At 40.6% G+C, this 27,922-nt stretch overlaps 2 protein-coding genes across 3 annotated transcripts in view; one reads left to right on the top strand and one right to left on the bottom strand.

Annotated features, from left to right (window-relative positions):
* LOC137645923 (splicing factor U2AF 50 kDa subunit-like) overlaps positions 1 to 7,678 on the bottom strand; it is a 31,994-nt gene extending 24,316 nt beyond the window's left edge. Inside the window, exons 1-3 of one of the 2 annotated variants that reach the window (XM_068378975.1) lie at positions 7,514 to 7,678; positions 964 to 1,075; positions 155 to 306 (exon numbers count right to left, since the gene is read on the bottom strand). In XM_068378975.1, coding sequence (XP_068235076.1) covers positions 155 to 306; positions 964 to 1,075; positions 7,514 to 7,550 — 301 coding nt within the window. In that variant the 5' untranslated portion in view covers positions 7,551 to 7,678. The remainder of the gene's footprint in view (positions 1 to 154; positions 307 to 963; positions 1,076 to 7,513) is intronic. The other variant, XM_068378974.1, reaches the window with a different exon arrangement.
* Positions 7,679 to 14,703: 7,025 nt separating this feature from the next.
* The window catches only part of LOC137645922 (cleavage and polyadenylation specificity factor subunit 4-like), a 77,411-nt gene continuing 64,192 nt past the window's right edge, over positions 14,704 to 27,922 (top strand). The window contains exon 1 of the mRNA XM_068378973.1: positions 14,704 to 14,923. Within this exon, the coding sequence (XP_068235074.1) occupies positions 14,821 to 14,923 (103 nt within the window). The 5' untranslated portion in view covers positions 14,704 to 14,820. The remainder of the gene's footprint in view (positions 14,924 to 27,922) is intronic.

Here is a 27,922-nt window from a genome sequence, read left to right as displayed (position 1 = left end):
AGGACACACCTGGGTCACATTTTATACCTATATATGACTTCTCTAATTCAATAACACACACCTGGGTCACATTTTATAGAGTTTCAAAGAAAACAATACTAAGATGGGCATAATCTAATGCTGTGTCAAAAAAAAAGCTATCCCACAAACCTACCTTGCATGGCTTTGTACTGAATTGGTGTTATGTGTTCAAAGCCCGGTGGTGGTTTGTCCCAGTAAAGGGAAGGCTTCTTTCTGCGGGATTTTCGCCTACTCTCTCGGGATCGAGAACGTGATCTAGAACGGCCTCTGGATCTTGATCTGGTCCTGCAAAATAAATTATTTCTTTAAAAAATGCTAAGTTGCACGGCACCAGAAGCAATTACTAACAGTTGTAAGATGAGGAACTAAAAACCCAACTTCCAATTGCATTGCACCAAAAACTCTTGGTAGTTAGGAAACAAAAATAAAATCAAAATCAGACATCGTTAACAACAGCTGTCAATGCAAGTAGGCTATGTTTTAAGCGTTGATGTTGAAACTTTTATGAGTCTTAGGAAGAGAGTAAGGACAGATTTCAAGCACTGACCCAAAAACTACTTTCGCCTTTTATAATTCTTTAGAATTTTTTTCTAACTTTACGCTCCCGCCTTTATTTTTATTTACACATCACTGTCAATAATTATTTTAAAATAAGGGCAAGGTTTAACAAAATTATTAATAGAAACTACTCATCACTGTCATTTATTGTTGTTAACGAATCAATAAGGTGTTTAAAAGATCAGTTTAGTATGTATCAGCCAAATATTACTAACCCAATTTTACAAAAGGTAAAAAAAAAAACATGGTTGTGAAATTTTCTTTTTAATTCTCTTCTTGAGTGACCTCTTACTTCAAAGATGAAAATTTCAAAACAATTATCCTGAAATCTGTAGGATTGTTTTATTTAAAAGAAAATAAGAAATAAACTCAAAGTAATCTTACCTGCGTTTACGCCGTTCACGTGATCTGGACCGGCTTCTCTTTTTTCTGTCTCTATCCTTGTCACGATCGCGCTCTTTGTCCTTATCATTTCGATCTTTCTTATCCTCACGATCTGTAGGAGAATTTATCAAGGTTTTAATCATTTAAATTGAAAACCTCTGCCAAGAGAGGGACAAAAATATATTTTCATTATAAAATAAATTTTTTAACATACCCGGTAGTTATATATATAGCTTACGTCCCTGACATCACGGCAGAAAATTCAAAACTTGCGCCAATCACCGTTTGGATAGCCAGGTGTACCACCTGCACGCCCTCCAGTGAGGTAACTGAAACCATTCTATAATTCTCCAGATCTTCCATGCCTCTTGTCTCTAGAGGGGAGGAGGGTGGGAATTAAATTATATATAACTTACGAGATCCAGCGATCCTCCCAGGGAGCTGAAGACCTCTAGGAGCTGTCAAACCAGTGAACATACCTCTATGTGACAGAACCTCCTCCAATACCCAGTTCCAGGCACTCTCAAGGAACAAAATTGACCACCTGACTAAAGTCAATGATTGTGGAACTGTCGCAATCTCCACAAACAATAAAAAACATAAGTTCCAAGAGAAGAAAAGGGTATTAGGATTATGGGAATGTAGTGGTGGATCCTTCCCCCACTACTGCACTCGCTTCTACGAATGGTCCCAGTGTAGCAGTCCTCGTAACGAGTCTGGGCACTTCAAATAGTGAAGCGAAAACAGATTTACTCCTCCAAAAAGTGTGTCCATGATGCTCTGCAACGATCTATTCTGTTTCAAGGCCACTGACGTTGCTACAGCTCTAACTTCATGTGTCTTGACCTTCAAAAGGCTAAGGTCCGTCTCACTGCAATGTGCATGAGCCTCTCTTATTAAAAGTCTGATGAAGAATGAAAGGGCATTCTTTGACATCTGTAACGAGGGCTTCTTGACCGAGCACCACAGAGCTTTCGACTTGCATCACAACTCTTTCGTTCTGTCCAGGTAGAACTTCAGAGCTCTTACTGGGAATAGGACTCTCTCCAACTCCTCACCAACCACATCCGAAAGATTCAGAATCTCAAAAGCCTTGGGCCAAGGTTGAGAAGGGCGTTCATTCTTGGCGAGAAAGCCTAACTGCAATAAGCAGATAGCCTTGTTATATCTCGAAAACCAACGTTTTTACTAAACACATGGATTTCACTAACTCTTTTGGCTGTTGCGAGACTAACCAAAAACAGTGTCTTCATCGTGAGGCCCTTAAAGGAAATTGAATGCAAGGGCTCAAACCTGTCACTTATAAGGAACTTCAGGACTATATCCAGATTCCAAGCTGGTGAATCCTGGTGCCGTTGCTTTGATGTATCAACAGATTTTAGAAGTTCCTGTAGGTCTTTATCATTCGAAAGGTCCAAGTTCCTGTGCCTGAATACAGTTGTTAACATACTCCTGTATCCCTTGATGGTAGAAGATGAAAAATTGCGCTTCCTTCGAAGGTATAACAGGAAGTCAGCAATCTGAGCGACAGAGGTACTGGATGAGGAAACAGAGTTGACTCTGCACCTTCTCTAAAAAATCTCCCACTTGGATTGATAAACCCTGATGGTCGAAGTCCTCCTTGCTCTTGCAATAGCTCTAGCTCTTGTGAGTTTTTCGATAGTCTGAAGGCAGTTAGCTGAAGATTTTGGAGACTTTGATGGTACCCTTTCAAGTGGAGTTGTTTGAGTAAATCTACTCTTAATGGAAGGCTTCTTGGAGTGTCCACCATCCATTCCAGTACCTCAGTGAACCATTCTCTTGAGGGCCAAAAGGGGGCCACTAGTGTCATTCTGGTCCCTTCGTGTGACACAAACTTTTGTAACACTTTGTAAAGAATATTGAACGGTGGAAAAGCATACACGTCCAGATTGGTCCAATCTAACAGGAAAGCATCTATGTAGACTGCTTCGAGATTTGGCAATGGGGAGCAATAAGTCTCTAGCCTCTGTCTTCGAGGTTGCCAATAGGTCTATGCACGGGCGACCCCAAAGTCACCACAGATTCTTGCATATTTCTTAATGGTGTGTCCATTCTGTGGACAGAATTTGACCTCTCCTGCTGAGGCTGTCAGCCATCACATTCTTCTCCCCTTGAATGAACCTTGTAATCAGGACGACATTCCTTTCCTTTGCCCAGAAGAGGAGATTCCTCGCAGTTTCGTAAAGGGACATCGAGTGGGTTCCGCCTTGCTTGGCAATGTAAGCCGATGATGTGGTGTTGTCGGCATTGACCTGCACCACTTTGTTCAAAACTGACCCTTCGAAGCTTCTGAGGGCCAACAGGACTGCTAACAGTTCCTTTTGGTTGATGTGGAAGTTCTGAACCTCTGTCCACAATCCCGAAACTTCCAACTTGCCCAGTGTTGCTCCCTACCCCGAGTCCGAGGCGCCGGAACACAACACAAGGTCTGGGTTCTTCTGTTCTAAGGGGTGGTACACCTGGCTATCCAATTGGCGAGAGTTTTGAATTATCTGCCGTGATGTCGGGGACGTAAGCTATTTATATAACTACCGGGTAAGTTATATGTTTAAAATTTAAAAGTAATGCATTCTTAAATTTAACATGACCTACTTTACTCTTTATTTTATGACACCCCAAGACCTGAATTCAATTATCAAATCTTCAAGTATAGGTACTTTTGTAGTAGTCATTAATTTATTCCATAAATATTGATGTAAACTCAATTAATAGGTTAATTTTAAATTTCTCATTCCTTATCTTGATATTAATCCCTGGCACCATCTTTCAGTTAGTTCTTTATGCTTGCATAAAATTATTCATAAGACTGACCATCATTTGCATTAGGATCTTCCCAGACTGTAACCCCCAGTACAAATTACTAGGTATACAATCATTTATAACAGTAGCAATAAGTTACTGTATCAAAGTCATCACATGTTATTTTGTACATGGAGCTGTTCCACTCACTGGCGATACAGTATCAACTTCTCCAACGGAAATATAAGGCAAAGTCTAGATGTCATAGTCATCATCATCACTTCATCAAAACTATTTCTGCAAAAGCCCACATCATGCCAGTTTCCCTGTGCTTTTTGTTCCAAAGTTAGGGTACATGTGTGCAGTAGTTCATTGCGACACCAGGCCTGCCACTCACAGAAAATTTGATTCCTTTCTATACGTGTCCATTGTATCTACACCAATAAAGTGCATCTACAAGTATGTTGGTCAATGAACTAACAATTATTCATCTAATGTACTAGTCTCTGGTCTACAGTAGCTCGCTTCCCCCACAATTAAACACTTATATCATTGCTTCTCTGTTCTGGCTAGCAGTACAAGTAATACTAAGCACATTAGACAAGCAAGTACTGTACTTTGGTGGATAAAAATTTGGTGACCCAACTACCAATACACTGTTTCATTATAGTTATGGACGGAAAAAGTTTTCAACTGAGAGACATGCGTTTCCTACAGAAAAACGCCCGTTCTCTTCGTAATTGACTTAATTATCTAAGAAATAATAATCAATGGGGTTAGCATGCGCAGATCAGCATGTACCGCTTGCCAGTACATAGGAGCTTGATGTTTTAATTTTTCTGAGTGAAGAGAGAACATGGTTGCGGAGCAAAACCATTAGATTTCTATAAAATATCTCCATTCTTAGACGGTCTATCGGATTTTCGGTTGAGGTGCTGTTGAAATAGTGGTAAAATTCGGTGAAAGCACGTTTACTACAGGAAAAACTATTACTGTTCAAAATATTCCGTCAGTAACTAAAATTTTACTGGGAGGCTTTGTATATCAGCGGCCAGTTCCTCCGATGTGGATTAAAAATGGACATCAACTAATCTGAACTCTAGCCCCTAACCTTGCCTACAAGCCATATCCTTATCTACTTACAAAATGGGGGGTTAACACCCCTGCAACCACCCTTACACTGCCATATCCTAAGGTAGCCGTAATCATACATACAGGTGGCCGCTATCGTACGTACACCCCTTTAACTGTTCAGTCACCCTTGCCGAGATCAAGATTGTCTTAGTAAAATGACCTTAAATAATTTTCACTAGTAGAGAAAAAAAGGCTTGTTTTACAATTATAAATATATAGAGAAGAAAAGTTGCTTTACCATTATAAATGTATAGAGAAGAAAAGTTGCTTTACCATTATAAATGTATAGAGAAGAAAAGGCTTGTTTTAAGATTATAAATGTATAGAGAAGAAAAGGCTTGTTTTAAGATTATAAATGTATAGAGAAGAAAAAGCTTGTTTTACCATTATAAATGTATAGAGAAGAAAAAGCTTGTTTTACCATTATAAATGTATAGAGAGTAAAATGCTTGTTTTACCACAATATACCGTTTCCCCACCCAAAACCCCGAGTTCCCACTAGGGGTCCCCCATTATTGGCAGATATAGATATATATACATTTATATATATATATATGTTTTCCCCACCAAAACCTTGAGTTCCCACTGGGGGTCTCCCATTATTAGGATATAATATATATATTTCTGAAACTATTCATTTGCAACAGGAACATGTGTCCTTTTTTGAAGAGAATGCATCTTTTTCTACAGAAAAGTTACATTACCCCATAATACAGTATAATACCAATAAAACTTATTGCAAATGCTTTCATGCTCAACAAGCAAAAAGGATTTTTATTACAAAATGCTGTCCTGTCCAGAACTATGATAGAGCCAACAGAAGTCACTTTTAATTGCTTACGAGTTCTATCTTAATGTTGTTACTTATTTCCTCACTGGGCTACTTTCCCTATTGGAGCACTAAGCCTCCTAGCATCCTGCTTCTCCAAGCTGGGTTGTAGCTTTGCAAATGATAATAATATGTCTTTTTATACCGTCTACCGATAACCTATGTAGGGTCTTATACAAACTGTGATTCTTTTATCCAGCTGGTAAGGTACTATGTTCTAACGAAAACTGCTATGTACAAACGAATGAATGAGACAGACTATAGCCGACCCGTAGAATGTCACAAATAAATGAAAAATATTCCGTTAGTATAGGATATTGATAATTAGCGTATTTTTAATTGGTTTATTATACATACAAGAAGGTAATGTATAGAGAAGAAAAGACTTGTTTTACCATTATATACCATTTCCCGGTAATTGTTTACACCACCACGCTCTCCATTTACTCCAAAATAATGCAATCCTGCAGTTCTCATCTTCCTGCACAGTAATTATGTGGTTATTTAAATTCTTGTTAAGCAATAATTAGCAAGATATGTTGATGAAGGGGGAAGGGGTTATAAAAAGACAATAACTCGATTTCCTCACTAAACGACTTGGAACTGACATGTCAACATAGTCAACCAAACAGAATTCGTGATGCCAGCGTACATTTGATGTACTGTATAGTCAAAATATACTTAATAAAAAATTGAGTGATTACTCAAAAGTGTCCATAAAATATGCAATTTACAAATAGTGGCACTTTGGAATAATCACTCATTTTTTTTATAAAGTATATTAAATGTACGCTGGCATCACGAACTTCTGTTTATGTACGCTGGCATCAAGAATTCTATTTGGTTGACGATGTTGACATGTCAGTTCCAAGTCGTTTGGTGAGGAAACCGAGCTATTTTCTTTTTATAACCCCTTCCCCCTTCCTCAACATATCTTGCTAATTATTGCTTTCCCAGAATTTATATAACCACCTAATTACTGTGCAAGATGAGAACTGCAGGATTGCATTATTTTGGAGTAAATGGAGAGCGTGGTGTTGTAAACAATTACCCGTTTCCCCACCCAAAACCCCGACTTCCCACTGGGGGTCCCTCATTATCGGTGGATATGGATATATATAAATATCTGAAACTATTCAATTGCGACAGGAAAGAGTCATTTTCGAAGAGACCGGACTTTCCCCCTAGGTTACATTCCCCTGTAATAAACTACAATGGAACCGAAGTCACTTTTAATTGCTTACGAGTTCTATCTTACTGTTGTCACTTATTTCCTCACTGGGTTACTTTCTCTATTGGAGCAAAGGCTCCTAGCATCCTGCTTCTCCCAGCTGTGTTGTAGCTTAGCAAATGATAGGTGATATGTCTTTATATGACGTCCGCCGGTAACCTATGCAGGGTCTTAAACTTTGTGATTCCATTGTCCAGCTGGGAAGTTACTCATGTTCTACTTATATGTATATTTTTCCCATGGAACTTTTACAAGATAATGGCGTTATGCTTATTGGTAAGTACCGCTAGGTACCGTAACGACAGGATAACCATTGTCTGCAGATGGCGGTAACACGTCAAGTTAATTTCATCTCACACGGAAAATAACCGCATGTATACTTTATGAAAATATAAGCGTTACTTCTGTCTTGGATTATGGTAGTAACATGATAACTACGATGCACGACTGTTTATTCAAGGGAAACCTACACAAAAAAAATATGCCAATATGTTATAATATTCGGCAACGGTAGAGGCAGAATGCTTACGTCTACCCGGTAATCAAAAATATCATTGAAGAATTAACACTGTTATACTATACTCTGGATCACATACCTTTGTCGGGCTTCTCCTTATCACGGTCCTCACCCATTTTTACTTGTATTTATTACCACTAACGCACTCTTAAAATTCCAAAGCGAATATGAACGGGATATTGTGTCACAGGGCGTTTCAGCCAGACACCAACATGGCGACCTCGTCAACGAAACACGCATCCAGTGTTGCCAGATGAGTTAGTCTAAAAATCCCCAAAATTCGCAAAATAACCCAAAAATACCCATTTCCGCAAATATACTTTCTTCTGATCCTGTAGTCTTTACTGACAAAGAAATTACTCACTATACTTCATGTAAGTGCAAGCAAACTAATTGCAACAACTCGCAAAAAAACCATACATTTATATTGTTGATTTTATATTATGATTTTAATTTTTGTTACTATTTTCCCATTAAAATTTACTCTAAATTCTCTTTATTATAGTTAAATCAACTATTTTACAGCCTAAAGGTTTGCTCACCTTTGTTTCTTCTTCATAGAAATTTGTACAGAATATCCCCATCCGACACCAAAAATTCCCAAATCTAGGAATAAATTCCCATTTATGGCAACACTGCACGCATCAGGGGACGCACATTTTCATTTGCCGTTGTTTGCCGTACGCCCAAACTCCGCCTACTTCAAGTTCCCAGTTTACATTAATAAAATAAAACACTAGATGACGTTAGTACAATTTTATTACGTCTTCTTAAATCAACCTATTTACTTTATTTTATTAAAATATCCTATATAGCGTTTTGTAAATTGCATGAAAAGCCGCATCAACTGATGATCTAAGAATTTTCTTCAATGCTATATTTTCATGATGAATTTCAGTACAAAATTTCCTTACAATTGGTATTTTGAAAATAAACATTCGGGCTACGATATGAAATGATAATTAACGAGAAACAACATATTTGTAGATAGAGAAAGATCTAGAAAACCTAAAGGTTTGATCTAATGGCAATATAGCAGTGTGGGTTAAATATTCGGCCTTGGCATCAATATACATGACAGCGAAAGCACATGTCAACTATGAAAACCCTTGTGAATTTAATAAACGATTGGTGAGTAGTAGAATTTGTTTCGTGAATGAAATTGATTATCGTGAAGAGAGACTTCATGTTATTTTCACGTTAATGTACATTATAAAAAAACATGTAATTATGAACTTTATAAGAAAGAAATACAAAATTCCTTTACGATGATATACTTTACAAAAATTTTTTCACTTAGTAATGAATTGCTTCTACAAAATGCTATTACAATATTTCATAAACTATAATGTCCATAATCTTCTTTTGCCATATTTTATGAAGAAACTAAAAGGCAAAATTATAACAATACGCAACCCAAAACCACACGAGTAGGCTACAGTAAACATTATCATTCATGCAAGGTAGCAAATGTTTCAGTTTTATTTCTAGTGAAAATCACTCGTGCAGATACCATATAGCAATGACTGTTTTCCCTATGAATCGCGTTTTAAATTAAATATAATCAATGTTATTTTGTTTATTCTCTGTGCGCTTTTGGATTGAAAAACTTAAATTACACACTTGGCTGGCTTTGTCTATAGCAGACTCGTGGATTATATAATAGAAATTCAATCTCACAAATTCATTTTCAACAGGAAAAGAGATTCAAACAATTATAATTCAAGATCAACTGTGTTCTCTAACATAAACCTAAGTAAAATGTGGAAATATACAAAATGTAAACTGGTTAAAATACTGACATTAAAACTAGGTAAAATGTAGAAACGATACAGAAGGGAAACAAATTGAAATACTTATATCAAAACTAAATAAAATATAGAAAAAATACAGAAGGGAAACTTGTCAAAATACTTATATCAAAACTAAGTAAAATATAGAAAATATACAGTAGAGAAACTTATTGAATTACTTCTTATTTCTCCTCATTTCGTGATCAAGATGGACTGCTATTGTTATGATGACTTTTCTTAGAGAAATTTATGGATGTTGAAATCTATGCCTCTGGCACTTCAGTTTATTGGCGTTAAGAGCCATATCAATAACCCAGTAATTGTCAACTAACATTTCTTTTGATAAATATGAATGTTTGTGGCGCTACTCCTTACCATTATGTTATTACAATTGATAGGGTGTTCCAGCAATTTGTACTGTAATATTGACACGTCATACGTTCTCATTTCCCCATATTCTCTATAGGTCTAGTTTCTTTATTTTTGTTATGAATAGTTTTTTTTACTGTCTTTAGTATTCGTTCAAAGCCATTTCTTATTTTTCTCCTATATGCCTTTTTTTCTTTTGCATATTGCGATCAATGTCGTATATTACTCATTCCTATATTTATCACTGCTCTTGTTATAACTTTGTTTGGAACCAAACATTCGTATAAAATAATTTATTTTTAGATACTTTACATCTCTGTTGTGTTTTTCTGGTGACCACCATTTTTTTCTTTTCTTTTTTTTTAAAATCAAGTTTTGTCCTTTTTTCATTGAAACTTTTGCGACTGAATCTATAATTCCCCTTGTATCTTGTTTCCGTCTTTATTCATATTTATAATTTCCATATCATCACTGAGAGACGTACTTGTAATAATAATAATAATAATAATAATAATAATAATAATAATAATAATAATAATAATAATAATAATAATAATAATAATAATAATAATAATAATAATAATAGAGAAGTGGGGAAAGGAAGAGTACCCATAGATACAATCCACTTTATAGCTCAAAGGCAGGTACTCGGGATGAGAAAGATTAAGGAAATAGGGAGAAAGAGAAGTACACAAGAAGAATAAAAGAGAGGGGCAGACCCTCTTGCGATATTAGAGAATTGGTATTATTACGTACTAATAACATTTACTGCGTTTATTGATAACCTCTTTTACGGCCTTTAAATATTAATTTACAATATTGTAATAGTCATGTATTATCTTCACAATTGTTTGGAATCCCATTTTTCTACTGTTATTTTTTATTTATTTATTTATTTATTTATTTATTTTTTTTTTTTTTTTTTTTTTTTTTTTTTTTTTTTTTTTTTTTTTTTTTTTTTTTTGATAAGTATTTTGTAAGATGAGGCCTAGCACTGCCAGTCTATTCTTTTGGTATCCATTCCCCAGTAGTTCGAATGCCAGAAGGGAGGGCATATCAGTCAAAAAAAAATAATCAATATCTATTTACTTTCGAAAATAATTTTGTTTTTCAACGCCATTGTCTAGCTCATATTTCTGATTATTAATCAAGAGTGTCACGAAGATCTTTCTAAGTTCTTTAATTCTATTGCCAAACATCTTTTTATTTCTTTATATAGCCTTTGGTTCTGTCGTATCCTTGCCCATTTTTCCCGGTTTATATATATATATATATATATATATATATATATATATATATATATATATATATATATATATATATATATATATATATATATATATATATATATATATATATATATATATATATATATATATATATATATATATAAATCTAGTCCCTTCCACCACCAGTGTGGAAATGAGACTCCGGTTGGTTGTGTATTAAAGCCAACACTTATTTGTTGGCACGGGCCTTTCCCTTGGTCGGCCCGTCGAAATGAGGCTCCCTACCCAGGATGTAGGCTACATATACTCTTCTTCAGACCTGCTTCTAATATCAGAGAAATCTATTACTGAATATAGGATTTTCCCAGTCATTAATCCTTAATTTTTTCATATATTTATTACTTCTTTCTTTTCCTACATCCATTTTCTTTATTTCATACACTTTAATTCCTCCCCAAGAGAGCCTTTATTCAACCTCCATTTTGAATTTTGTTGCTTTCATAATTTCATAATATACAATAACAACTTTCTCTTTAGTTCTCTCATCTTTAGCCCTTTTATATAAACCTCTGTTTTCCTTCTTTTCTCTACGTGTTTTCTTATTTGGTCTGTACGTTCTCCCTTTACTAACTTGCCAAGGAAATAGAGAAGGGTCTTGAAAGATTAATCACTAGTACTTACAGTCTGATAAGTAATGTATTCAATTTGAAAAGAAAGATCATGAGATACAAGGTTACAATGAATATCAATTTCCCATTATCAAAAGGAAGACAACAATACACTTACCATATGCACCAGATAGACCCCACTGTCACTTGTTCAATTCTAGGCACCATCCAAGATTAAGGACAGAACGATAACACCGCAAGCAGAAGCGACCAAACTGAAAGTCAGAGAGACCCCATATCTCTCTTAAATTATTCACAGCGTGCATAAAAGTTTTTAAGAATTTATATTGGGAAAATGTAGGAATTAACATTAATGGGGAATACCTGGACAACTTAAGATTCACAGATGACATAGTTCTGTTTAATGAACCATGAGAGGAATTGCAAAACATGATAGAAGATTTGAATAGATAAAGCAGAAATGTAGGCCTGAAAATGAATATGAGTAAAAAAGATAATGTTCAATTAAAATGTAAAGAAACAACAAATAAGGCTTATGGACTAACCTCCAGAGATTGTTAATGAATATGAGTACTTAGGACAGACAGTGTTTCCCCAGGACATGAGACCAAACTTAGAAGAAGGATAAGCATGGGATGGAGTGCTTTTGATAAACAAAATTGGATTATAAAAATAAAATGCCACTTTCTCTAGAAAAAAAAGTATCTAATCGGATGATCCTACCAGTTTTAACTTATGGATCAGAAACTTGGATCCTTACTAAACTGTTAAAGCATAAGCTAGTTACAACTCAAAGAGCTATGGAAAGAATGATGATGGGAATAACAAAAATAAATAGAAAAATAGCAACATGGATACGAGAACAAACTAAAGTAGAAGATATTCTAACAACATATAAGAAAAAGAAATGGACATGGTCAGTACATATAATGAGAATGACAGTCAACAGATGGACATTAAATAACAAAATGGGTTCCTAACGATTGCAAAAGAAGCAGGGGAAGGAAGAGAAGACGATGAATCGACGAGCAAAGAAAGTTTGTGAATGTGGACTTGCATAGATAGGCAATAGATTTGTAATAAAGAATAATACCAAAAATTTTAAAGGAATCGTATTGTCAAAAAAAAAAAAAAAAAAAAAAAAAAAAAAAAAAAAAAAAAAAAAAAAAAAAAAAAAAAAAAAAAACATTATCAATGCAGCGATCTGGATGCTGAGGAACCACTGTCCTTGATCTACTTACAATCATACTTTAAGTTTTGTTAAGGTTCAACTTCATGTCCTATAATTTGCACCATGCACCAATTTAGCTGTATCTATATCAAATGATTCAGCAGCCCACCGACCTACATTCAGGAGATGAAATTGATGCAAAGAGTGCAGCATCATCTGCATATGCTACGAGCTTTTTTTCTACACCAAACCTCATATGTGTATATTTAAGGATTTAAGGACGATTTAAGGATTTCATTAACTCTAACGACCCCTTTCAGAGAATGAAAGTACATTACAAAATGTACAAAATTATGATTTGACTCACGATAATAGTGCAAGATGGCAGTAAAAAGAAGCAAAACTACTTCTATTCACATATCTCTACAATACTGTACATATATCCGTATACCCATATATGCCATGTATAATGGGATCATGAGCCCATATGGACTAGATAAAAACTAATAATATATAACTAAAACCGCTCCATTATGATTTTTACAAATTTTGCTAGATTGCACAAATCTCTCTTATTTTATACTTTAAACAATTGACTAAACTTTATGCTATTTGGTCTAGTGTAATAATATTTTTTTATATACAATTCTCTGAGGCTACTAAAATAAGAACACACCCGAGTATAGTGGTACCCATCAGCCTGTTCCTAGGTTTACGGGCTGCCCATTGGCAAGAGCCCGTGTCTTACATAAGGTAAGGCAATCTACACACACACACACACACACACACACACACACACACACACACACACACACACACACACACACACACACTGTTCTTAGGTATTACACATTGGGCATGTTTTTGGCCCTTGGGAAACCGAGTATCGCTTATCAGCAACAGGAGGCCTATGGTTACAACATCTAAATCTACTGAGATACTTCCAATCATTATAATCCAGTTTGATTAAATATTTGCTTAAGCCAATTCAGTCTTAAATACCTTATAATTAGAGCATAACATATTTTCCTTAATTTTACATAATAAATTCTGTTTATCTATATCACAAATTCTGAGATCAACACCTTTCGTAAACCAATTATTATTAAATTGACATGGGATGTTCCAGATATTAGATAGACAACGCTTGTCTAGAATACTTTCAATTTTTACACCCCATTTCGACTTGAATTTATTGCTATCGTATAAATTTCTTAACAGTAAATACATGGTGTGGAATAACTTATGTTGTTTATCTTGACGGATCCTTATCCAAACAAAAGTTTACCATTCTCTTTTCAATGTTGCTTGTTAACCCAAATTGACCAAGTTCTCCGTAAGCCATACAATTTGCCGACTGTTTCTTTATTTCAAGTATACTTTTTAGATAATTTCTATGAAAAATATCAACCTGGTATAGCTTCTGGAACCACCAAATTTCATTTCCATATAAAAGAAGTGGGGTGACCAAATGGTCAAAGAGTTCACATTGTATATCCACTGGTAAAGACAGTTTTCTGGCCTTTGTCAGCAGACTATACATTGCTATCTGGGCCTGTGTAACCTGTTTCTTTATGTACTTGCAATATAAACCATCATAATTAAAAGTTGTACCTAAATATACATAATCATCCACTACTTCCAGCTCTGCATTACCAAACATGAAAAGTAAGGGACGACTTTTAAGATTTTATCGATATCTGTTATTATATCATTTTAAGTTATTTATAAAAATTATGGCTTTTCAACTGCATATCGTTGCAATAATTAATATTGGCCTATCATTTAGCACAGCCCAACACAAAAAACTTTTCAATGCAGTTCATTTCGACCGCTTCTCCCTTCCTACTTGCCTTGATTCACTTTTAAGAAATCAAAGAAGAGTAACTAATTCCAATATTATTTTGGAATCTGACAGTAAATAATAAAATAATATACTATTATTTATTAAGCACTGGAAAGGGTATTATTTATTTTTCTATTAGTGTTTTTTACAATTTTATGTTGTTTTGGAAGCTGTAAAACAATAATACTCACATGATGTAGTTCTTAGTAGACTTCCCTGAACATAGGTGAGTAATGTTAGTAAATAAACAAGACCTTCTCAACATTTACTCATACAATTTTCATATAGTAATCGTTGTTACGCACTATTTTGTTTCATTGTACAACATTTGGTAGCCAGCAAATTAATCATGGAGATACTTGTGGCTAATGTGGATAATATTACTTTTGATATTGAAAATCAGCTCGAAGAACAAATAGGAGCTCAGATGCTTCCTTTTCCAGGAATGGATAGTAAGTTCAATCATGTGTACCTTAGGCCTGTCCAAAGGTGCTTTAGCCTCCCACTTTAAGTTTCTATCAATGGTTTTAAAAGTATTCTCGTCCTATACTATATGGTGATTACTCTAGTATTTATATTAAAGGCACATGCCAGAGATAGTTGTGTCTTACTTTCCATTGTTCTGTATGTGTCCTAAGCCTCGTTTAGCCTGAGCTATTCCAGACCTAGGTCCCTATGCTGTCTCCTGTACTTGTTGTCTAGACAAGGTAAACTAGGTTTAATTTAAGCCATTATTTTATTAGCCTAGCTTTACCCTTGCCCCAATCAGAAAAACTAATATGCTTTATTCAGATCGTGGTATTTTAAGGCATATTACAGAAAGTAGATTTGTGGTGTCATGGAAAGTCTCTTCCCCCCTTCAAGATTAAAGATACGGTATCCATGTTAGATTAGGGAAAAATTAAATATTTTGATGTATAATGATAATGGTGCATAGGTAAATATTTACAAATTTTCTGACCCTAACCTGATGTATGTTGGTTTATTCGTGTTTTGTTCAAAGGAATTTTACTGTCTTATAAATGGTAAATATATGATTCTTTAATTTCAAGCCAAATACATGAACCATATATTTTTCCAAATTGCTATCTTGTGTTTTATGTATTTCTGATTATTGGGACAGACCATCCTTTCCTGAGTTTTTGGACCCCTTTATATAGAGACAGTTTTGGGGGCCCCAGTGGAAACTGCTTTTTTTGGTGGGGCAGGAAACGTTATTAACTAGTGATTTGCAGCAATAATAATTGTCAGAAATGCAAAATAAGCACAAGATAACCAGTTGGAAAGATATATGGTTCATGTAAGTGGCTGAAAACAGGCCAAAACATGATTATTTAACACTTTTGAGATTTGTAAAAGCGTACAGAACCTAACAAACCCACCTAACCTAACCTAGTAGTTCCCAGGTCACAACCCTTAGCAGGGGGGGATTCCCCTTCCCAGGTCATGATTGGATTGAACAGAGAGCATTTCCATCATAAAAATTGCGGACGTAAATGAAATTACACAATTTAAAAATAGATAGATGTACTTCCCTTGATATCCCCCCTTTTTGATGTCTTTATGTGATGGCAGTGAAGTTAGAACTGAAGGGGAAGGTGGAGAAAATGGCTGTTGTAGAGCAACATCCGGGAACTTGTGATGAAGTACTCGTAGGCTGTTAATTGGTTTAAAAAAAACCACCTGACATATGTCATTGTAAATGCACAGAAAGCTCCCCAAACTGATCCCCTTCAGTCTCTCAGATGTAAACAATGGACTTGGAGCGAAAAAGATACTTTACATTTTAATCGACTGATATGTAAGTTATTTATGCCCTAGCCCCTATTAAATGTATAGAGAAAAATACCGAACTAGCCAGCACTCGTCCTTTTCTTATAGCGAATTCCAGTTTTGCTTGTTGTTGAATTATCATATATTTACCAGAATTTTACTATCCCTAAAAATAATGGCATGGAAGGTTAGTACTGTATATGTCAATTTAGTCAAGTTTTATTTTTACTATTCAGTATACTTTAACCCTCTGGTGATCCAGTCCTTGACAAAATTAATGTAAGATTCATGACTTGGCAAGGGTCAGACTTACTTATGTTGACAATTTGATATAAAAAGAAACTGAAAATCGGATTATAGATCTGAATGTATATTTGATATAGCACTTACAGTTAAATTAACGGATGGCGACAAAGTGCGTCATTGGAATCGGCAAAAGGTTAAAAGGTAGCTTAGCCTTCAAGTGTTATTTCTAGAACTATGATAGAGTAAAAATGTATAATATAGTTTTAATTTAGTCTTTTACCAGTTGAATACACAACTTTACTGGAATATTTTTGAAATAGAGTTACTTTATTTAGTTTTACTTACTTTAAGGGCTGTTTTTCTGGTCCTATACAGCAGGGGAACCCTACTATCTACAGGACCTCCACAGTCATGTATCAATTAGTACTTATTATTTTTCAATATTAAACTTACCCGATAATCATGTAGCTGTCAACTCCGTTGCCCGACAGAAATCTAAGGAGGGATACGCCAGCTATCACAATACTAGAAGGGGGTGTACTAACCAGCGCCACCTGTGGCCAGGTACTCAAGTACTTCTTGTTGACACCTCCTCAATTATTCCTCTGTCGTGCCTCCGGCTAGACGTTCTGGGATACGCTTATGGTCTTCGAGTTTATTCTCGCTTATTTGGTGATGTATTCTCTTTGATTTACGGCTGTCGCATTACTAGAAACCTTCTGATATTAGCTAGATAGCTTTTATTTAATTCAGTTTAACGGTTAACGAATTTTTGCTTGTTTTTTGGATCTCCCTTTGACTTCTCTTGAAAACAAAATGTCTGACATTTCGCAAGCCCCCTCCCATAGACGTTGTAGGTCTTGCAATAGACGTATTCCGAAGGCCTCGGTAGATCCTCACACCGCTTGTTCTGACTGTAGGGACAGACCCTGTCAGTTAGAAAATCGATGTGAGGAATGCGCCGGACTTTCGGAATTGGATTTTGTCCGACTTTTAAAGTATTCTTCTAAGTTAGAGAGAATTAGAGCTAGGAGGAGTTCTTCTCACTCTTCTTTATTTTCCTCATCTCATGATCCTCTTCCTGATCCTACCCCTGTAGTGGCTACCCCCGATCCTACTGTGTGCCCTCCGCCTGATATGTCAGTGGTTTTACGCGCTATTCAGGCTTTAGGCGATAAGGTAGAGTCAGTGGTAAGTGACCATAAGTCTCTGATGGCCGAAGTGAAAGAGTTGAAGGCCAAGAGTGCAGTGGGTGAAGTTAGTGCCAGTGCTGTGACGAGTGCTAGTGTCGGTGCAGTGCCTTGTACTAGTGTTAGTGCCAGTGTGGTGCGTGGGGATTTTTCTGTGCGAGCCAGTCGTTCTCCCAGTCCGGGACCTCTTGCAAGCTCCCAAGCCCAGGGGAGAAGCAATGTCGAAGGGCATAAGGGTTCGGCAGGCCTTGTTAGGCGCACAGAATTATCCTCAGTGGTTGCGGGCGTGTCTTCCACAGACCGTCACTCCCACTTGCAGACGATTGAGCCCGTCTTCCGCTCGTCCGCTGATCTTCTCTCGGGGAAGAAACGTTGGTCTCAGGTCTCTAGACCGCTTAAACGCAGAGTCCAGCCCTCGAGTGCTCAGCCAGGTTGCAGTCGTTGGCTGAGCTCTGACTCGCCTCAGTCATCTAGCGACTGTACTCCGCCCAAGAGGAGTAAGGTACAACAGAGCTGCACCGGTGGTGCAACCACTGTTATGGCTTTACCTCAGTCTGCTACTGTCTCTGCTGATCCCAAGTGGTCTATGCTTCAGTCCATGCAAGCTCAGCTTTCGGACCTGATGCGTGAGTGTCGTGCTGAGAGTGTTGCACCTCCTGCACCTGTGGTGCACCAACCTCCTGCACCCGTTCAGCCTGTGCTGCACCCGCCTGCACCGGTGGTGCACCAACCTCCTGCACCGGTGGTGCACCAACCTCCTGCACCCGTTCAGCCTGTGCTGCACCCGCCTGCACCGGTGGTGCACCAACCTCCTGCTCCCGTTCAGCCTATGCTGCACCCGCCTGCACCGGTGGTGCACCAACCTCCTGCACCCGTTCAGCCTGTGCTGCACCCGCCTGCACTCGCTGCACCCAGTCGCAGCTCCATCTGCCAGGCGTACGATGTTGAACCACTTTCTGTGTTCACTGTTCCCAGTGTTGTTCAGCATCAGCCTTCTTTAAGGCAACCTTCGGTTTGGGATCAGGAGGATTACTCCACTCTTCCTCCTCCTCCCCTGGCTGCTCCACCGGCGGTGCAACTCTCGGTGGAGGTACAACAACCTCTTCCACCTGTGAGTCAGTCTCCTCAGCTGCTGCATCGAGCTCTACCCGTGCACCCTGATCCTGCTCCTCAGACATCTCTGCTTGCGGGAACTTTACCTTGTTCTGCACAGCCTCGGTCTCTTCACGCTCCACTCATACCACAGGAACAGGAACAGGAACTTGCTGCACCTCCTCCTTCCACCTCTGTTGTTGTTCCTGCTCGTTCTGACTCTGCGGTTCAGCATTCGTATCCGATCCCGTCGCCTCATTCTGGGGTTGAGGTTTCGGATGATGAGGAGGCACACCTTGATCCCTCTTCGGACGTGGACGAATCCAAGCTCTCTCCACAGTCTCTTGATTTTCGCAAGGTCTTGGCTCTTCTCAGGGAGGTTTATCCAGACCATTTTGTCTCAGCTATTCCCCGCTCTCCACCATCTGAGTTTTCGCTGGGAGTGCAACAAGCTCAGTCTTCCTATACCAAGCTTGTCCTAGCTAGATCCTCCAAGAGGGCTTTTAGGATCTTAGGGGAGTGGCTGCAGTCTAAGCAACTTCTTGGCAAGACTTCCTTCATGTTCCCTCCAACGAAGCTCACTTCGAAAGCGAGCGTTTGGTATGCCACAGGGGAAGCACCAGGCTTGGGAGTACCTGCCTCTGCCCAGGCTGACTTCTCAAGTCTGGTAGACTCGCCTCGAAGATCTGCTATGAGACGCTCAAAAGTGTGTTGGACCTTCTCAGACCTGGATCACTTGCTTAAAGGGGTGTTTAGAGCTTTTGAAATGTTTAATTTTCTCGACTGGTGCCTGGGGGCCCTCAGCAAGAAAACCTCTCATACGGACAAAGATTCTGCCATGCTGTTAATGTCCTGTATGGATAAGGCCATCAGAGATGGATCGGGCGAGCTAGCGTCCTTGTTTGTATCAGGGGTGTTGAAGAAAAGAGAACAGCTGTGTTCTTTCCTTTCCGCCAGCATTACCCCTTGCCAACGGTCACAACTTCTGTTTGCTCCTCTTTCGAAGTTTATTTTTCCCGAAGAGCTCATTAAAGATTTGTCTGCTGCCTTGATACAGAAGGACACGCACGATCTTGTAGCTTCTTCGGCTCGTAAGTCTAAGGCTTCCACCTCAGTCCCTAAGACTTACCGCTCCCCAGTGGCTGATACCCCTGCGACTAGATTCATACCGCCCTTTCGTGGTAGAGCCCCCAGCCGAGGAAGCTCCCGTCCAGACTCTTACAGAGGCAAGTCCAGGAAAGGATCCAAGCCATCCAAAGGAAAACACTGACTCTCCGCTTCTCCAGACGACAGTAGGAGCCAGACTCAAGACCTTCTGGCGAGCTTGGGAGATGAGAGGTGCAGACGCACAGTCTGTCAGTTGGCTGAGGTTCGGTTACAGGATTCCATTCTACCTTCAACCACCTCTGACCACTTCGCCCATCAACCTCTCTCCCAACTACAAAGAGGAGGACAAGAGACTAGCTTTGCACCAGGAGGTGTCGCTTCTTGTGCAGAAGAAGGCTGTGGTTATAGTCCGGGACCATCAATCCCCGGGCTTCTACAACCGTCTCTTTCTTGTGGCCAAGAAGACAGGAGGTTGGAGACCTGTGCTGGACGTCAGCGCTCTCAACGAGTATGTCACCAAGCTGACGTTCACGATGGAGACGACCAAGTCGGTCTTAGCAGCGGTCAGACAGGAGGACTGGATGGTCTCATTGGACTTGAAAGATGCTTATTTTCACGTTCCGATTCATCCAGACTCCCAACCTTTCCTAAGATTCGTTTTCGGAAAGGTCGTCTACCAATTCCAAGCCCTGTGTTTTGGCCTAAGCACAGCTCCTATGGTCTTTACCCTTCTGATGAGGAATGTAGCCAAATTCCTTCACTTGTCAAACATCAGAGCCTCCCTCTACCTAGACGACTGGCTGTTGAGAACCTCCTCGAGTCGTCGTTGTCTGGAGAATCTTCATTGGACTTTAGACCTTATCAGAGACCTGGGTCTATTAGTCAATTTGGAAAAATCTCAACTCATTCCCTCACAATCCATCGTGTATCTGGGAATGGAGATTCAGAGTCAGAGTTTTCGGGCTTTTCCATCGGCCCCCAGGATAAGCCAAGCCCTAGAGTGCATCATGAGCATGCTGAAGAGGAGCAGTTGCTCAGTGAGACAGTGGATGAGTCTCACAGGGACTCTCTCGTCCCTAGCCCTGTTTGTCGAGCTGGGCAGACTCCACCTCCGCCCTCTTCAATTCCACCTAGCAGCTCATTGGGACAAGAGTTCGACTCTAGAAGCAATCTCTATCCCTATCAACCAAGAGATGAAGACCACTCTCCTGTGGTGGAAGCACAACCTCCTTCTCAGAGAGGGTCTATCCTTGGCCATTCAGACCCCCAATTTTCATCTCTTCTCAGATGCATCGGACTCGGGCTGGGGTGCAACCTTGGACGGAAAGGAATGCTCCGGAATGTGGAACGAGGAACAACGATCTCTCCACATCAACTGCAAGGAACTGCTGGCAGTTCATCTAGCCCTGTTGAACTTCAAGTCCCTCCTGCTAGGCAAAGTGGTGGAGGTGAACTCGGACAACACCACAGCCTTGGCTTACATCTCCAAGCAAGGAGGGACCCATTCGAGGAGCCTTTACGAGATCGCAAGGGACCTCCTCATTTGGTCAAGAAGTCTAAACCTCTCTCTAGTCACGAGGTTCATCCAGGGCAATATGAACGTGTCAGCAGATCGTCTGAGCAGAAGGAATCAGGTCATTCCCACGGAATGGACCCTCCACAAGAGTGTGTGCAACAGACTTTGGACCTTGTGGGGTCAACCTACCATAGATCTGTTTGCCACCTCCATGACCAAGAGACTTCCTCTGTTTTGTTCTCCTGTTCCAGACCCTGCAGCAGTTCATGTGGATGCCTTTCTACTGAACTGGTCCCATCTCGACCTGTACGCATTCCCTCCGTTCAAGATAATCAACAAGGTTCTGCAGAAATTCGTCTCGCACGAAGGGACACGGCTGACGCTGGTTGCTCCCCTTTGGCCTGCAAGAGAATGGTTCACAGAGGTACTACAATGGCTAGTAGACTTCCCCAGGACTCTACCTCTAAGAGTGGACCTTCTACGTCAACCTCACGTAGACAGGTTACATCCAAACCTCCACGCTCTTCAACTGACTGCCTTCAGACTGTCGAAAGATTCGCTAGAGCTCGAGGCTTTTCGAAGGAGGCAGCCAGGGCTATTGCCAGAGCAAGAAGGGTTTCCACTCGTAGGGTCTACCAGTCTAAGTGGGAGGTCTTCCGAAGCTGGTGTAGAGCCAATTCGATATCCTCTACCAATACCTCTGTGACCCAAATAGCTGACTTCCTGCTTCATCTTAGGAATGAGAGATCCCTTTCAGCTCCTACGATTAAGGGATATAGGAGTATGTTGGCCTCAGTTCTCCGCCATAGAGGTTTGGACCTGTCTTCCAACAAGGACCTTCAAGACATTCTTAAGTCTTTTGAGACGTCTAAAGATCGTCGTCTTTCCACTCCAGGCTGGAATCTAGACGTAGTCTTAAGGTTCCTTATGACATCTAGGTTCGAACCTCTCCAGTCAGCTTCATTCAAGGACCTTACCCTCAAGACCCTTTTTCTCGTTTGCCTGGCAACAGCTAAGAGAGTCAGTGAGGTTCATGCCTTCAGCAAGAACATTGGTTTCACGACCGAGTCTGCTACATGTTCTTTCCAGCTTGGATTCCTAGCAAAGAACGAACTTCCTTCACGTCCTTGGCCTAGATCGTTCGAGATACCTAGCCTTTCCAACATGGTAGGTAACGAACTTGAGAGAGTTCTTTGCCCTGTCAGAGCTCTCAAATATTATCTCAAGAGGTCTAAACCTCTCCGAGGACAGTCAGAAGCCTTATGGTGTGCCATCAGGAAACCCTCGAGACCCATGTCCAAGAATGGGCTTTCGTATTATATAAGGCTTCTGATCAGAGAAGCACATTCTCACTTAAAGGAGGAAGACCTTGCATTGCTGAAGGTAAGGACCCACGAAGTAAGAGCCGTAGCTACTTCGATGGCCTTTAATAAAAACCGTTCTCTGCAGAGTGTAATGGATGCAACCTATTGGAGGAGCAAGTCAGTGTTTGCATCATTTTATCTGAAAGATGTCCAGTCTCTTTACGAGAACTGCTACACCCTGGGACCATTCGTAGCAGCGAGTGCAGTAGTAGGTGAGGGCTCAGCCACTACATTCCCTTAATCCCATAACCTTTTTAACTTTTCTCTTGAATTCTTTTATTGTTGTTTTTATGGTTGTTACGGTAGGCTAAGAAGCCTTCCGCATCCTTTTGATTTGGCGGGTGGTCAATTCATTCTTGAGAAGCGCCTAGGTTAAAGGTTGTGTAGAGGTCCTTTAGTAGGGGTTGCAACCCTATATACTTTAGCACCTTGGGTTGATTCAGCCTCCAAGAGGAACGCTGCGCTCAGTAAGGAAGACGAACTTAAAAAAGAGGCAGAGTAACGGTTCAATTCGACTTCCTTACCAGGTACTTATTATTTCATTTGTTATTGGAGATAACTGTTATATGAAATTTGGGGATACTTGGCTATCCTTTAATCTTGTACACTGGTTTTCACCCACCCCCCTGGGTGTGAATCAGCTACATGATTATCGGGTAAGTTTAATATTGAAAAATGTTATTTTCATTAGTAAAATAAATTTTTGAATATACTTACCCGATAATCATGATTTAATTGACCCTCCCTTCCTCCCCATAGAGAACCAGTGGGACCGAGGAATAATTGAGGAGGTGTCAACAAGAAGTACTTGAGTACCTGGCCACAGGTGGCGCTGGTTAGTACACCCCCTTCTAGTATTGTGATAGCTGGCGTATCCCTCCTTAGATTTCTGTCGGGCAACGGAGTTGACAGCTACATGATTATCGGGTAAGTATATTCAAAAATTTATTTTACTAATGAAAATAACATTTTATCTTACAATGGTATGATTAAAATTGAGATATTTGTATTTTTGATATTGTTATGGTTACCGTGAAGTATGTATAAAAAGAATAAAGACAACAGATAATTAAAGAATTTTCATTGATTAAATGTCAAAGCACTATTTTAAACATCAGTATTACTAATCTTTTACAATTATATTTTGAATTATATAAACTTAATTATTTCATGAAATATATAATAAATTTAATTTATAAAATATCCCACAGCGTATCCTGAAAAATATGATATTAAAAGAGAAAACATGAATACAATACCAGTAAATACTGTACTTGGTTTTGACAAAGAAAAACTTAATTTTTGGGAGGTGTCTGTGGTCTGAAAGGACTTTCCTGTAATAGACTAGAACCAGGAATCCAGTATGATATAGATTACCAAAGAAATAGTTTTTCCCCAGTTTTAATTTGCAAGGCTTGGACTCTGTGTGTTTAAGGGAGCCACAAGTCCAGACTTTATTGAACTTGTCACAGTACCTCCAGTCCTGAAATTATAAGAAAATTGGTGGCTAATCCCAATTTGTGGCAATTCTTTCCAGTCTTCCCCCTCTTTCATCCTTGCTCTGTTTAAGATTGCCCAGCCCTTCCTGATGAGGGTTGTTTCTTTGGCCAGGCCTTCATTTGGGCTGGGCAGTTCCTCATTGGATGGTCATTAGTCACTTTCTCACCACTTCTCTAGTTTGTGAGCAAGTGACCCGATTGGTTATAGCCCATCGAGTGTTGTGAAGCTGTTGTAGGATTTCACTCTTCACCTTGTTTCCTGATGATTGGGGAGTGGATATCTGGGAGTATTAATTTGTTTATTATTTTCAATTTTTGCTATTGTTTCTCATTAGATATAGGGTATTGCGATACTGGCTATTTTATATACTGTAAAGATGAAAGAGGTTTCGATTCTATGGTGCCAGATAATAATCAGACATGACTTATCTAGCTTGGTGTCTACCTTACGTGCATGTCATGATCTTGCCCAATTTGGTTTACAGTACCCCATGGTTGAGCAATAAAGTGCCAGGGCTGTTTGTCTCAGAGTCTTGGGGTCTGTTCCCCTTATGGTGTTGGCAAGTTTGCTGATGAGGTTGTTCCTGTTTGTTACTTTATGTTTGGATTTATTTGTATGCTCTTTAAAGGAGAGCATTTTGTTAAGGGTGACAACCTAAGTAGACTGGGTAAGGGTGATTTTGTAGTTCTTCATTGCCCTATTTGATCTTTGGCCTTCTGTTTGCCTGATGAGTGTTCAAGTGGAAAGCACACACATGTGTTTTGTTTGGATTGGCATTAAGTTGTCACTTTCTGTAGTAGGTGGAGAGGGTATTCAGGGCACTTGGCAGTTTTGCTTCGATTGTTGTTTAGGAGTCTGATTATGTTAAAATGCACAGGTCGTCTGTATATACGGATGTACCTGTGGATGGGCTGGTACTGTGGCTGGTCAATTTTATAAATGTTAAATAGCGTCAGTGCCAGCAATGACCCTTGCGGAAGGCCAGTCGCAGAAACTCCTTGAGCACTTAAAATCGTTAGAATGGTTAGTTCCTGGAGGTAGATCTTGTCTTTGATCTTGGTAATGGGAACTAAAAAGATCCTGGTCACAGCATCAGGATATTCTGCTCTATCCAGTATGCATAGGGAAGAAGTCCAGAAAAGATCATCAATGGTGGCTGGAAGAAATAAACCTCCTGAAAGGGTGCCCAATTCTGATATCTATATTGGAATTCTTCCTCTTTACGGACGCATCCAGAGAAGGGTGCGGAGTTTACCTCAGTCAGCACATGGCATCAAGTACCTGGACTGATCAACATTGCCAAAAGTACTGTTCATCAACATCCTAGAGATGAGTGCTGCTGCTTTATCCCTCCAGCAATTTTGCCCTCTTCTGACAGGACACTGTTGTGTCGATAAGCAACAACACCACTGCAGTGTCCTACTTAAGCAAGGAGGTACTATGTCTCTGGAACTTTGCCAGCTAGCAGTGAGGACTATTGATTGAGTGGGCAGAGCTCAACTCAGTTACTATGGTGGCTTGTTTCCTCCTGGGTAAAAGGAACTAAGTAGCAGATTAGTTGAGCTAGCTACCCCTCCCCCCTCACACACCGGTGAACTGATTCACTTCACTTTTGGCTCGGGTGGTGATCAGACCTGTCTGTCTCACCCTCGCATTTTTGACAGCCTTATTTTTTTTGCTTTTTCTTACAGCATGTGTGTTTGGAAGTTGGCCTCTCTCCATCATGCGGAAGTGCCCTGGACTATCCGACCGCCCTTGTGGGATGTTCATGTCGGCGGTCGAGACGGACCCTCACACCTTGTGTCCGTACTGCAGAGGTCAACGGTGTGATAGGGATAAAGCAATGATCTTTTGCAGCTTTGGGCTTCCTTGGGGCTTAAGGGCTCGCCCTCCAGGGAAGCCCTGTTTGACCTGATCCAGTTGGGTGCAGCTGTCAAACAGTCGCCGGTAATAGCAGAGGTAGATCCTCTGTCTATTGTCAACGTTGTTGTGGCAGAGGCTTCCGACGGGTCGGGCTAAACCCCTGCTGTTGTTGCGGATGTTGCTGAAGGCTCAGTTCTCCCCTCCGAACATCCTTCGAGGGAGGAGCTGGGTCCAATGGTCTCTCCTGTGGGTGATTCTCCCCCTCGGGGGAGTTCACTGACGGAGACTCCTCTTCGGAGGACCGCCGATGATGTTGCTGCCCCTCGAGGTCGTCTTCGCCGTAGAGGCCTTCTTTCTCCTTATAAGGGAGTTATGAGGTGCCTCTTCGGTTCATCGCCTTCGACGTCCCCCGCAGAGGATCCTCCTCTACGTGAGCAGACTGTTGCAGCTGCATCGCTAGACCTCTCAGCTGATCGTTCGCGATCTCCCACGCCTGCCAGACCTGCTAGTCTTCCTTCTCCATTCCTGGACGCAGATGGGCAGTGGGCGCCAACGCACCCTGTTTTCCAACGGGCACCGGTCCCTTCGGGGCATAAGGGCTTATCTCTCAATGAGAGTAACTCCCTTAAGCGCCAGGTTTTACCTGTGCGCCCACGTTCTCCTGCGCGCTCGTGCGCAGTAGCGGGCAAGCGCTCTCCTGCTGTGGACCCTTCGGACTCAACGCGCCAGCGATCTCCTGCAGCCATGTCTTCTCGCCGTAGATCTCCTGCTCGCCTGCGCGCCAGTGCTCACCTGCGCGTCAGCGCTCTCCTGCTCGTCAGGGATCTCCTGTACGCCAGCTCTCTCCTGCTCGCCAGCGCACATCTGCGCGCCCTTTTCCTGCTGCGCCCCTTACGCGCCCATGATCACCTACTCGCCAGCGCAATCTGCGCCTCCTGGTCCTGATGCGCGCCATGTGCGCCAACGTTCGCCCGCGCACCCACGATCTCCAGATCTGTGTGCAGGCAAGGAGGTTGTTCCTTTGCCCCCTCGCCGTCGATCTCGTGCGCACGCATGTGTGCCAACATTCGCCCGCGCGCGACCCCGCGATTCTACCATCGCGCGAGCGCCAGCGCATTCCCGACCGCGATTCCCGACCGCGATTCCCGCCGGGTTTTGCAGCAGGGGCAACCTTGCGAGTCCTCTGGAGCGCGTACTTCCAGATCATCGTCGTCACGATCTCCACCCCGTAAGTGCAAAGCAGCGCACTTGCAGGAGGAGGAAGAATCTTCAGAGAGGTCTAGGCAACACTCTTCTTCTTTTCAGACAGGCCCTGTGGTGTCCACACCTAAGGATCGCCCGCTCCCCTTCCCTCCAGCGGGAGTCGCTGACACTGTTTCTGTCAGCCGTCAGCCTTGGTTTGGGTCTCTGATCAAAGCGGTTGTCCAGGCTGTTAAACTGGCCCTCGCTGATCTAGGCCTCAAACCAACAGCAGCCTCATCTCCGCTGAAGAGAAGGAGAGGAGTGTACTTCGTGGTGACTTCTCCTAAGGTTAAACTGGCTCCCAAGAAGTCCGTCAGGAAGGCCCCTTCCCCCTCTCAGTCGTTTCTCCTTCTCCTGTGGACGAAGCCTTTGCGTCCTCAGGAGAGTCCAGCGAGGTGAGACATTCTCCTAAGGCACCAATGGAGGAACCCCACCTCGAGTAGTAGAATCGTCTCGTGTGGGAGCAGAGAGGAGCCCTCAGACTTCTTTACTGGATTCCTGTATTCCTCCTAGGAGGGAGTCCAAGGACTCGAAGACCGTCCCTAAGTCTTCATCCCG

Source organism: Palaemon carinicauda, chromosome 8 (assembly GCF_036898095.1).
Source record: "Palaemon carinicauda isolate YSFRI2023 chromosome 8, ASM3689809v2, whole genome shotgun sequence".
NCBI lineage: Eukaryota > Metazoa > Arthropoda > Malacostraca > Decapoda > Palaemonidae > Palaemon > Palaemon carinicauda.
This window is presented reverse-complemented; position numbering and strand designations above follow the sequence as displayed.